The sequence below is a fragment of the Rutidosis leptorrhynchoides genome, chromosome 6, assembly GCF_046630445.1.
Source record: "Rutidosis leptorrhynchoides isolate AG116_Rl617_1_P2 chromosome 6, CSIRO_AGI_Rlap_v1, whole genome shotgun sequence".
NCBI lineage: Eukaryota > Viridiplantae > Streptophyta > Magnoliopsida > Asterales > Asteraceae > Rutidosis > Rutidosis leptorrhynchoides.
The window spans coordinates 419209906-419223799 of NC_092338.1; the positions used below are offsets into that span (position 1 = coordinate 419209906).

The window sequence follows — 13894 nt, forward strand, 5'->3', positions numbered from 1 at the left end:
TGAAAACAGAAAAAACTAAATTAATAAACGCGAGACATACCCAAACTATCAATCAATTCTGTTGATGGTATGAATTGGATTTGGATTAATAACCAATTAAAGGCTCTGCATAAAAGAAATATACTAAATAAAAACAATACATGATTTCCCATTACAACAAGTGCTAAAATTTACTCCTATACATCATCATATATATGCCATGCCTATGAATCACTCAATCCATCATCAAGGAAATTAAGATTATCATCATCATCTTCATGTTCATCATTAGCCCCAACATAAGCATTAATATTGTTAGGCGGACGAACATCTAACGGTTGTATGTCCGATACATGTAGTGATGAACTCTTTCTACTCTCCCCATTTCCTTCTTCATATTCCATCAACCCATTCTCGTATTCCATTTCACTACATAAATCCTGAAAAATACACAAAATTTAGTATCTATAATGCAAGTCAAAGGAAAAATCAAAGTGGTCAACTGTGTTACTACTTACTACCTCATCTTCATGATAAGCTTGTTTATCTGGCTTTACGATCCAATCATACAACAAATGCTCTTGCAGAACATTATCAAGGGACGCTGAAGTGCTCGCCATCTTGTTCCTAATTTGACGTTCCCTGAGTCGTAAGTTGTAATGAACGTAGATAAAGTCACTCGATCTTTTCTGAGTCACCCGGTTGTGCCTCTGGTTGTGAATCTCATCATATACACTCCAATTATGCTCACAACCAAATGACGAACATGTTTGGCTCAATATGCGTACAGCAATCTGCTGCAGCTCTAAGCAGTTTATCCCATGTTGTTGCCACCAAGCAGCTATAACATTATTATTTTATACTCGTCAAGTAATATATAATGTAGCCATGATAAAAAAAAAAAAGAATCTTTAATTGTGCAGCCTATATTACCTGGATTTAGTTCTGCTCGCGTACTGATAGCCAAATCTGTCCCAAAATCAGCTTTTGCAGAACCAAAATCCGAGATCTGCGTAAATAAACAAATCCATTAGACAGATATTGTAAGTCTTGTATATAGAACTGAACCAGATCTTCGGGATACATATGTGCAAAAAGCAAAAGAAAAAAGAAAGAAAAATCTAAGAAATGAAATTACAAAAATACCCCTGTGAAGGTTAGTGTTCACATGGGCTTTTTGATCATTAAACTATGTGCACTATTACTATTAGTATATTGTATAATAATGGAGAGATACCTTACCTGTTTCGAAGCAGAAACCCTCCTTGCATTGTTTGGTTCAAACCTAACGATGCATGAATTCAGTCCACGCACAACTTCTGGATACTACATAAATAAATAAACCACATAACATAACTAAGAACAACTTTAATTATTTGGTAACGAATAAAGAAAAATTAAGCAAATATTTTGGATAGGTTGATTGTATTTCTTACGGGGATGAAATCGGGTCGATATCTGTATGACGGATTTAGAAAGTAAGCAGCAAGATACAAAGGATGACTAAGAGATGAATTCCAATGATTGTCGATTATACTCCAAACGTTACCGTATTTGCGTACATCGTCACCATGGTTACTTTTTATGTCAAGTTTTGCCTTGAACATGTCATTGTATATATACGGCATAGACATACTCTCATCACCATTGATCTTTTCAAGCACTTCCAAAATGGGGTCCACCGATCTCCTAACGTATTGCACCTTTTTCCAAAACGTAGCATTCATTACAATTTTTTCCACTTCTTCACCCTCCTCGGACTTTGAAACTCGAGACGATAACCATTTAGTCGATTGAAACATTCGTTTGAGATCAACCCGTCGGTCCATCAAGTTTCGTAACGTAAGGAAACTTGAAACATGGCATGTAAAAGATGCTCTAACGATTTCTTGCCCGTCTGTATATTCCCTTTTCATTAGATTTAATAACCAGATATGGTTGTAAACAAGCTTTGTAATTTTTTGTGCTTTCGTGATACATTCTGATACCCATTTAATTTTTGCAAAATCTTCAAGTATTTGGTCAATACAAGAAGCAGCACAAGGAGTCCAAAATAAGTTTTGTCGTTTTTCCTCAAGCATTTTTCCAGCAGCTTGATAACTGGATGTGTTTTGAGTGATAACCTAAGTACCAATTATTAGAATCAGTCAACACAGGTGATAAAAAATATACCAGGCAAACGGGTAAGGTTGGGTCGGTTTGGGTAACAGGTCAAATCGGGTTTGGTTAAAAATGAGTCATGGGTTAAACGGGTAAACTTTTTAAACGGGTCCAAATGGGTCAGGTTGAGTAATGGGTCAAAACAGGTCATGGGCCTAATGGGTCAGACGGGTCATATACTTTTACATTTGATTTTTTTACAATTATTATATTATTTTAGTTATTTTAGTTATTATTATTTATTATTTATATTTATATTTATTTTGGATATAAGAAATTACAAAATTACTTAATAAATAAATGATATAACCCTGAATGCTTTTATAGATGTTGACGGCTGAAACTTGTTATGGTTGACCCATTTGACCCATTCACAGGACCCATTAGACTTGTCTCTGTTTATTGAGCTTTAGGATTTGATACCCATTAGACCAGTTTCTTTATATTTTGTATACGACCTAATAGGTTGGAGGGAAACCCACTGGAACTTTATTAAATTTTGGTTTACATTGCCGGGCCTAATTATTCTCAAGACCCAATTGACCCAAAAGCTTGACCCAATTGACCCAAATTTGAGGTTATGGGTCTCAATTGCCAGGTATAAAAAATGAGGACTAGAAAAGAAAATGTAACGATATCTACCTGCACAACGTTTTCCTCACCGGTGTCATCCACAACTTTATCAAGAAACTTAAATAAAGAATTTGCATCATCAACAAATTCAGTCGCATCGATCGAAGAAACAAAGTGTAAACCCCGAGGGCACGAAACCAAAACGTTCATTATCGTTCTGTTATGTGCATCTCTCCAACTATCTGCCAATATCGAACAACCCGTAACCGCCCAAGAAGCTTTATATTCAGCTAAGTATCTTCTAATGTTCAAGATTTCATCTTGAAGAAACCGACCCGATAACATAACACTAGACGGACCTTGTATGTCTTGCCCATATTGACCCACCATCTCCAACATCTTAAAGAAATAAGGCGAGTTTGCTGCGTGTGTGGGGACCCCAGCATGATAAAAGAATTTAGAAATAGCAGACATAACATCCTTTCTTAACACTTTAGTCCCGGATACTGTAGTTTCAGATTTCGGTTTTTTCGACGATGGTTCGGGAGATATCAATCTTCTTGAATCACCGATTAATCTCCTTTTGTCTCCACTTGTGATTAACAGATGCACATCGTCTTCTTCCTGTTCATCTTCTTCATCTTCATTTTCTGAATTCATTAAATAGTATTGTGGTGCTGAACTTTGCTGCTGCTGTTTATAACTGTTATTCGGTTCGGGTCTTCGATGTCTGCGTCCTGTTCGATGCCACTTCATATTTTCTTTAATTTTGAGATAAACTTCCTCAGGGGCACTTTTACAAGGTGCAACTTCACCTGGTATTCGAGCAAGGTGTTGTTTAAACCGATTAATCCCACCACTAACTATTTTATCACAATAATTACATTTAACCTTTTTCTTCCGTTCATCACCGGGTATACCATGTTCCCAACCCGGGTCAACATAACCTAACGAACGAAGAGGAGGAGCAACCATATTTATAACCAAACCCTTGTCCCCACCAACTACCAACTGTTTTCCTTTGTTCATATTATACGAACCCGAAATGTGATCTTCCTCGTCCACCTCATCATTATCATTGAAGTTGAGATACGCGTGTTCATCATACTCAATTTGTTTAGGTTTCTTGCCAATACGACATCCTTCCAAATTTTGTTTCATCTTTAGATACACTTCTTCGGGAGCCTTATCGCAATACGTAACTTCTCCCGATACTCGAGCTAAATGTTGCTTTAATCTGTATATTCCACCACTAACTACTTTACCACAATAATTGCATCGTACCTTTTTCTTTTTGTCATCTTGTGCAGTACCATGTTCCCATCCCGGATCCACAAATCCACTACAACGTACTGAAGTCATCGCCTCATGGGTCCTACAACGTCACCAAATTATAGTTTCTAATACTCGGTTTCAAAAACAACAAAACATCGCCCTCCCTCTACCTAATAAGTAAGCAAAAAGGTTAAACCTTTTTAGCTCGTTTACAAACTTCACAAATGCGTATCATGTCATTCGACATATACCTTTTTCTGATACATGAAACGCTCCTTGTAGCATAAATTCCAGGTTGCAAACCCATTTAGGTGAAAATTATAGCCATGAGATCTTTTCTTGTGTCCTCTTTTAAGTAGTAAAGAAACTGAAATGCACAGAAAAATCCATATGTGATCAAACTGACTATTACGTTGACTCGAGTCCCGACACATATTATCAACAATGTCATTAACACCCTTTGATATTTTTGTTACCGTAACGAATGGGTTGTTTGATACATATAAGGTCTCACATATATAAAATAAAACAATTCAGGTTAACTAAAAAAACTGATTTTAGGTTTTTGTGGTTTATACTTTATTTTCAGTTGGACATTCACACAATTGCTGCATGATTAGTACCGGAATTTGTAATTCAATATCTCTGTTGCCAATGTCATCAATAATACTCCAATATATTGTTGTAATTAAAATTAAATAAAAAAATATTATTTTTTAACAAGAAAGTAATATAGTAAAAAACTGAAACAAAGATCTAGGTATACATTTGAGCTAAAATAGTATCACAAAAATATTGAAGCTAATATAAAGAGAAGGATAAGCAAGAAAATTTGTATGAAAGTTTCTGTAATTTATTTCTAACCCTAAATTGCAGTATACATAACCTAGACTGCAAAATTGAAACTCGGAAAATTCTAAAATTCAATATTAAAGAAATTAAGAAAATGAGAAAATAATTACAAGTACCTGACTGAAAATGATGAAGAATCCGCAATTGAATTTGATGAGCACACCTGAAAGAGAAGAAAACGCTTCCCTTTTTCTTTTTTGTTTTGTTTTGTTTTGGGGGTTTGGGCGAACCACCCATCCGTATCTCACCCGTTTCTACTTTTTTAAGCCCGTATTTGGGTCCGACTCATAGCCCAGATTACATTTAAATACAATTATTTTTTCTGTTTCGTTCTAAGAATTTGGGTACGATGCTTTATTTTGATATACTGGCTACTTCCTAGTGAGTTTATGTTAAATTTAGTGTTAAATTTTGCAATTTTTTTTTTTTTTTTTTTTTTTTTTTTTTTTTTTTTTTTTTTTTTTTTTTTTAACATCGAATATAACATGTGGGGAAAAATAAATAAAAAGTCTTATGAGTTGAAACTCAACCTTTAACACTATTCTTATTATCGCCGGTCGCCGATCGAACAGTATTTATCCTAAAAAATCGATGCTGAAAGATTTTTAAACGGCCATGTTTTTTCGCATTCTCCGACTCGTTGGTTTGGTCTCTTGCTTCTATAATATGTACATCCCATTACCCGTTTTGTCCTTGAGAATACAACTTTTAAGGTCTCGGGGATTGAGCATCTATGTTGTAGTCTTGTAGGTCACTTTTTTGTTGGACTTTTTGAGATTTGAGTTGTTTTTATTGTTTTATGACCTCGTGTTTTCGTCTTTCAGTGTTTATGTGTTGTGTTAGGGCTTCTTCATGTTTTTGGGTTGTTTAATACTTCAGGAGTTTATCGCGTGTTCATGTCATTAAATGAAGTGGTCGTTCAACATTGAGTTGTAGCTTAACTGGTAGTGTCATGCCTCTCTTAGCGAGAGGTCAGGAGTTCGACTCCGCTGGGCTACAACATTGCACTTAATGTTATCTCTGAAATGAAGTATCCACCCATGTCGCCTTTCGCTTCGTGTGGGGGCAACAGGGAGGGGGGTTTATCGGCCATGCTCTCGGATTGGTCCGGGTTTCTTTTAAGGCAGTAGTTGGAGGCATGTTATACAACTATCGGAGATGAACGCATGAGTGGTTTAGTTCCTTATAGGTGATTCCAATTAATGTCCAAAAAAATGAAGTGGTCGTTCATTCTTCTACTACGCTCATGAAGAGTGCTGCTAGTTAATGTAAATGTAGGTTTAGTAGTTATCTAATGCTTTATCAATTTTCTTTAGTGTAAGTTTATAAAGTTAACTTTTAATAGTTTTTGTTTAATAAATCAGAGGATCTTGTCAATCAGATATATTAATGTATGTCTCAAATTGTAACTCAACTAATTCACTTAGATTTATTAATTACAATTATGTTTTGTTCGTAAAAAAAAAACCTTTATCCTTGAAAGGAAACTGATTATTTCATCCTTACTTCAATTCAGTGACACATCGAGAATGAAATTGAGGTTTTCTTAAATATTAATATTTGTATTTTTTTGGATATTAGTTTGGGCCACGTTGCCTCCGCACTAAGCGAAAGGCGACGAGTCGAACTCCTGACCTATTGTTAAGACAGACAGAACACTATCAACTAAGCTACAACTCAATGTTTATTAATATTTGTATTTACTATACTCATTATCTAAATTGAATATTTAATACTCCGTACTCCGTATTTCTAATTTTTAATGTGTATCTATATATATAACTAAATCTTGACTCCTAATGCCATTAATTAGGTTATTAAATTCATCCTTTTACTTAAGTTTTAACCCACTATTAAGTATTAACCACATGATAAATATTTACTTTTAAATATATAAGTCTACAATTATATAAATGAAAGAATAGCCATAAATTTACTTTAGTACATTTAAAACTTATTAATGAGCATGAGAAAAATGAAAGTTTATTAGCCGTTATCGTTTGATTACTCTTCCCACATCTAAACAAATTTAGTTTAACAAATATATAACTCTACAATTATATAAATGAAAAAATAGCCATAAATTCACTTTAGTACATTTAAAACTTATTAAAGGGCATGAGAAAAATGAAAGTTTATTAGCCGTTATCGTTTGATTACTCTTCCCACATCTAAACAAATTTAGTTTAACTAACGAACATATGAAAGAACTCTACATGTATATTATAAGTAATTTAATATTTCAATTTTATTAAAAAAATAAGAGTGCTCCCAATCAAGACAGGACTTCTTCCAGGACTAGCCAACGATTCAGCGCCACATCATCACTTTCAACTCACTTCCTTTCCAGGACTAGTATCAGGTAATTACAATTATTTAAATAAATCTTATATTTATTAATAATATTAAAAGAATTATTAATTATAAAATTACATTTAATTAAAACTTAAAAATTAATCAAATTAATCAAATAATAGTGGACACGTACACTAATTTGTGACCACATTTTCATTTAATAATGGGACTCACACTCGTCTTCTTCAACTATCCCAACTTTCATTTTTACAAATCTTCTCTACTTTCATTTTAATTTCACAAAACCCATCTCATTTTAATTTCATAGCTAAAATATAAAATAGAAAAAGAAAATATTTGGCCAAAATACACCCATTTCATCCGTCCACAGATCTGATTGAAATAGGCGAAGAGGCAGGCGGAGGAGGCTGGGCGGCCTGTGGGCGACACCTGGGCAGTGGTCGTGCCATCGGCGCCCAGGCTGGGCGGATCTCCTGGACGGACCATTGGGACCGCTCTAATAACATTGTAGATATAATTAAAGTGATAACTATCAAAATTTATTAAGTAATGTCCGATATAGTTATGTACAACCTTCGATTGCTTCTTCAATATAGATTTCTTATACTCTGATATAGATGATATATGGTAATGGTAATATATGGTATGATATTTGTATTGGGATCACAGTAGAATAGGTTTGTATCATTATTTTATTTATCATTTATCAAATATCAAATATAGTCGTAATAAGCGAATGTAAAATTAGGATACATCATGAATCCTATAAACTCACTTTAATACATTTAATTTGTAATTAAGAACATGAGGCAAAATGGAAGTTTATTAGCCCGTAACGTTTTTAGTCTACTTACATTCAAGCACCTTTATTTTAATTAATGTGAGTATATGAAAGAACTCTACAAACATATTATAAATAATTCACTTTCTCATCACAAAGTATATTGTAAATCTAAAGTGATAACTATCAATATATGATATTTGTATTGATCGGAGAGAATGTAGGTGTTTTATTTTTATATTTATCATATCACTTATGAAAGGACATGTTCATATACATTATAAACGATTCACAATAGTTGATTACATCGCGAGGTATTTGACCTCTATATGATACATTTTACAAACATTGCATTCGTTTTTAAAAGACAAACTTTCTTTACAACGAAAGTTGACGGCATGCATACCATTTCATAATACATCCAACTATAATTGACTTAATAATAATCTTGATGAACTCAACGACTCGAATGCAACGTCTTTCGAAATATGTCATGAATGACTCCAAGTAATATCTCTAAAATGAGCAAATGCACAGCAAAAGATTTCTTTCATACCTGAGAATAAACATGCTTTAAAGTGTCAACCAAAAGGTGTAGTGACCCGAACTTTTCCATGTTTATATATATATTAAATGAAATTGTTATTTACATGATTAAGTGTTTCCAACATGTTAAGCAATCAAACTTGTTAAGACTTGATTAACTGAAATAGGTTTCATTTAGACAATTGACCACCCAAGTTGACCGGTGATTCACGAACGTTAAAACTTGTAAAAACTATACGATGACATATATATGGTTATATATATAGTTAACATGATTTTATTATAAGTATGTATCTCATTAGGTATTTTAACAATGAGTTATATACATAAAAATGAGACTATTAATTTAAGAAACTCGAAAACGATATATATAACGATTATCGTTATAACAACGTCTTACTAGGTACATATGAATCATATTAAGATATTGATACACTTGGTTAATTATGTTAAATGATAAGTAAATATATTATTAAGTGTATTAACAATGAAATACATATGTAAAAATAAGACTACTAACTTAATGATTTCGAAACGAGACATATATGTAACGATTATCGTTGTAACGATATTTAACTGTATATATATCATACTAAGATATATTATATATCATAATATCATGATAATATAACAATTTAACATCTCATTTGTTATAATAAACAATGAGTTAACAACATTCAACAAGATCGTTAACCTAAAGGTTTCAAAACAACATTTACATGTAACGACTAACGATGACTTAACGACTCAGTTAAAATGTATATACATGTAGTGTTTTAATATGTATTCATACACTTTTGAAAGACTTCAAGACACTTATCAAAATACTTCTACTTAACAAAAATGCTTACAATTACATCCTCGTTCAGTTTCATCAACAATTCTACTCGTATGCACCCGTATTCGTACTCGTACAATACACAGCTTTTAGATGTATGTACTATTGGTATATACACTCCAATGATCAGCTCTTAGCAGCCCATGTGAGTCACCTAACACATGTAGGAACCATCATTTGGCAACTAGCATGAAATATCTCATAAAATTACAAAAATATGAGTAATCATTCATGACTTATTTACATGAAAATAAAATTACATATCCTTTATATCTAATCCATACACCAACGACCAAAAACACCTACAAATACTTTCATTCTTCAATTTTCTTCATCTAATTGATCTCTCTCAAGTTCTATCTTCAAGTTCTAAGTGTTCTTCATAAATTCCAAAAGTTCTAGTTTCATAAAATCAAGAATACTTCCAAGATTGCAAGTTTACTTCCAAGTTTTCTAAATCCATTCCAAGTAATCATCCAAGATCAAGAAACCTTTGTTACTTACAGTAGGTTATCTTTCTAATACAAGGTAATAATCATATTCAAACTTTAATTCAATTTCTATAACTATAACAATCTTATTTCGAGTGGAAATCTTACTTGAAATTGTTTTCGTGTCATGATTCTGCTTCAAGAACTTTCAAGCCATCCAAGGATCCTTTGAAGCTAGATCTATTTTTCTCATTTCCAGTAGGTTTATCCAAGGAACTTGAGGTAGTAATGATGTTCATAACATCATTCGATTCATACATATAAAGCTATCTTATTCGAAGGTTTAAACTTGTAATCACTAGAACATAGTTTAGTTAATTCTAAACTTGTTCGCAAATAAAAGTTAATCCTTCTAACTTGACTTTTAAAATCAACTAAACACATGTTATATATCTATATGATATGCTAACTTAATGATTTAAAACCTGGAAACACGAAAAACATCGTAAAACCGGATTTACGCCGTCGTAGTAACACCGCGGGCTGTTTTGGGTTAGTTAATTAAAAACTATGATAAACTTTGATTTAAAAGTTGTTATTCTGGGAAAATGATTTTTATTATGAACATGAAACTATATCCAAAAATTATGGTTAAACTCAAAGTGGAAGTATGTTTTCTAAAATGGTCATCTAGACGTCGTTCTTTCGACTGAAATGACTACCTTTACAAAAACGACTTGTAACTTATTTTTCCGACTATAAACCTATAATTTTTCTATTTAGATTCATAAAATAGAATTCAATATGAAACCATAGCAATTTGATTCACTCAAAACGGATTTAAAATGAAGAAGTTATGGGTAAAACAAGATTGGATAATTTTTCTCATTTTAGCTACGTGAAAATTGGTAACAAATCTATTCCAACCATAAATTAATCAACTTGTATTGTATATTATGTAATCTTGAGATACCATAGACACGTATACAATGTTTCAACCTATCATGTCGACACATCTATATATATTTCGGAACAACCATAGACACTCTATATGTGAATGTTGGAGTTAGCTATACAGGGTTGAGGTTGATTCCAAAATATATATAGTTTGAGTTGTGATCAATACTGAGATACGTATACACTGTGTAACGACCCTGGAATTTCCAACATTTATTTATTAATAATTACTATTATTAATACGCGTGTTTAAACGAATGTACGTTATTACATTTACATGTTGCCATGATTGCCCGAACTTGACTTTTAAGTGCCCGAAACGTCTTTGTGACACCCGGAACTTTCACGAATAATATTTTTAGATATTATTTACATTCATGATTAAATTTATTGATCATTTTAATTAACTAAGGCTATTAGTTAGTTACTTGGGCTTTAATCGGTTTAACTTGTGATTTATTTGAACTTGGGCTTTGATTAGTTAATGGACTCATGAATTAAGACTTGTAAGCCCACCCTACATTATTAATGGACCCTTTAGCCCACTCTTTCAAAGTGTAAGTATTACTTTAACCTTAACTAGTTAGTTAACTTAGTAAAGAATCAAGTTACTTGTTCATTCCCATGCAAACACCCATTTTATCCAACTTTTGAAGCTTTACATGCTAGAGACCACCAAAAAAAACCCTCCCCCTTTGTGAGCTGCAGCTGGCCGAATTCTTGAGGCCTTGGGAGTGCCTTTTTGTTTCATTTTATGCAATACTACTTCACTTGTATTCCCTCTCATTCAAACACACACATACTTGCAACTCTTTTTCCTCTCTTTTCTCTAGTTCTTGTAAGTAATCTTGAAGACTTTTTCTCTTCTTCTTTTCTTCTTAAAACCAAATTCATACATGTGTAATCATCATCATTCTTTGTTTGATTCATCTTTTGTTACTTGTAGTTTGCTTACTTTGTTGTTGTTACTTACTTACTAGCTTTCAAGAATCAAACTTGTTAGTTTGATTCTTCATTTTATCTTGTTAAAACAAGAACAACAAGAACATTTACTTTCAAGTTATGTTCTACATTTGTTATTTTTTTTAAAAGCTTTATGTTCATGTGTTGATAAACCCATACTTGAAGCTCATGAAGTAAACTTTAAAGTTTACTTTCTAAAGATCAAACTTTGGTTTGAATCTTTAAAGTATGAACAACCATGAACCTTTTCTTGTTTATCTAAGTTTACTTCTTTAATTTATGCACTTTAATTTCATGTGGTTAGTTTATATGGTCAAGTACTACAAGTTAGTCTTGATCTCATATCTCTTTAACAAATTAAGTTAACCTTGGAAGTTCAAGAACACACAAACAAGTTTCCTTTAAATATAACTTTGGATCTAGACTTTTGAGTCTTGGATCTTCAAGATCAAACTAAGAACTATGTTCTACTACTTATGATCTTGATTAGTTAGTTAACTTTCAAGTTTATAGTTCATGTATGTGTTAGATCTAAGACTTTGATGTAACTTTGGTTCATCAAACTTCATACAACTCTTAAGTGAGTTGTGCTTCATGTCTTAGACTTGCACTAGGGTTATGATGGTCAAGACTTGGTTAAGATGATGTAGATACATCAATGAGTTGTACACTTGAAGCTATATGCATCAAGGATGAGAACCATGATGAACATCAAGCACCAAGACCACCGGAACCCTTTTAAACTCACTGTTCTGTCCAAAACCTACTGACCTGATGATTCTGCAACAGACCAGTAGACCTGGGCTGTTCTAACCTTGATTTTTAGATAGAACTTTTCGAGTAGATAACTTTTCATATAGGACTCGTCTTAATCCGAGTTACGGTTTAGAGTCTACGGCCCTCCGAGCGTCACTATGTCCATTTACTTTTCTGTTTTCTGTGTACAGTTTCTGTTTTTCTGGTTTCTGTAAAAGACCAGTACACCTGGGCTACTGTAACCTTGATTTTCAGATGGCTCAGTTCGTGTAGATAACTTTTCATATAGGACTCGTCTTAATCCGAGTTTCGGTTTAGGATTTATGGCCCTCCGATTGTCACTATGTCCTTTAACGTTGTGCAGAAATTTCTGACCTACTCGCACTTAGACCGTCGCCACGGTCAAACCAAGACGAGTTTGCTTCTGTAAATTTTACCACACTTAAGGGACTCATAGACGGAGCCATGGCCACTGGTCTCACCTTAGTTCAGTAAGGGTAGAGGCCGTGGTGACTGACTGAAGTCAGACTTTGTTGAAAACTGCTTTCATAAACGAAACTTACTTTACGCCTTTTGTTTGATGATGAATGATGATGACCCTTAAGACCTTAATTACATACTTTTAAACCTATTAAGACGATTTACTGACTTAGTACTATTTGACTTAGGTTGAGGACTTCGGACCATTTACTTGCACACCTTTCCCGACTACTACTTTACCGCTACATATCATTGTGAGTTATAGCATTCCCTTTTTACTTTAACTTATTTTGGGAACTGAGAATACATGCGGATTTTATGTTTTACATACTAGGCACGAGTACTTAAACTTTTATATGTGTGGGTTATATAACGGCAGAAACATTCCCTTTAGCTCGGTAACGTTTAATCATTGGTTTATGAACCGGTGAACGCGAATCTTAGATATGGATCCATAGGGTTTGACATCCCCACTCGGGCTAGTCGCGCTAGCAGTCAACGAGTGTTTAATACTTCGTAAACATACGCACTCGCCAAGTGTACTTTCAGGGGGTATTTTAAACGTTAAGTTAGTTACCAAGTGCCCACGGTTAACATATACTTTATCATACTTTTGAAACGCTCGTTGTAGCACTGAAATCTCGTGGCCTACCTAACATACTGTTATACTTAAACTATAGCTCACCAACCATTGTGTTGACGTTTTTAAGCATGTATTTCTCAGGTGCTTGAGGTTGCTTCCGCTGTGTACTAGTCGTGTTGTAGAACCCGCTGCTTAGAGTTGTCCACGCATGAACTACTTTACTTTGCATTCAAACATTCGTACTTTTGAACTATGACTTGTAACGACCATTGTGGTCACATACACTTATTATTTGCTTCTACTTAGTGAAGCATGCTTTTGAAATGTAAAACATTTGATGTCGGTTATGACATCACCTTTTTATCATGAATGCAACTTCTTTTGTTACAGCATATAGTACTTAA

The 13894-nt window shown here is 33.3% G+C and overlaps 1 protein-coding gene across 2 annotated transcripts; it reads right to left on the reverse strand.

The window, feature by feature from the left end:
- Positions 1–34: 34 nt before the first annotated feature.
- On the reverse strand, positions 35–5064 carry LOC139851828 (uncharacterized). Of its 2 annotated transcripts, none has more exons than XM_071841004.1 (8): positions 4956–5064; positions 4239–4354; positions 2782–4087; positions 1416–2102; positions 1222–1305; positions 913–988; positions 501–820; positions 35–419 (listed from the first exon to the last, which is right to left on the reverse strand). In XM_071841004.1, exons 2-8 carry the CDS (start codon positions 4292–4294, stop codon positions 204–206), a joined length of 2745 nt encoding a protein of 914 aa, XP_071697105.1. In that variant the 5' UTR covers positions 4295–4354; positions 4956–5064; the 3' UTR covers positions 35–203. The 2 variants fall into 2 exon arrangements, with proteins under 2 accessions (XP_071697105.1, XP_071697104.1); XM_071841003.1 differs by having other exon boundaries at positions 498–820.
- Between the last annotated feature and the right edge of the window lie 8830 nt (positions 5065–13894).

What these genes read in the sequence shown, in the direction of transcription:
- LOC139851828 (XM_071841003.1), bottom strand. Translation starts at nt 4,294, where the DNA reads ATGGGTTTGCAACCTGGAATTTATGCTACAAGGAGCGTTTCATGTATC. An exon ending in ATCGACCCGATTTCATCCCC is followed by an intron (nt 1,306 to 1,415) that starts GTAAGAAATACA and finishes TTATTTATGTAG; the next exon opens with TATCCAGAAGTTGTGCGTGG. An exon ending in CTTATCATGAAGATGAGGTA is followed by an intron (nt 420 to 497) that starts GTAAGTAGTAAC and finishes TGTATTTTTCAG; the next exon opens with GATTTATGTAGTGAAATGGA.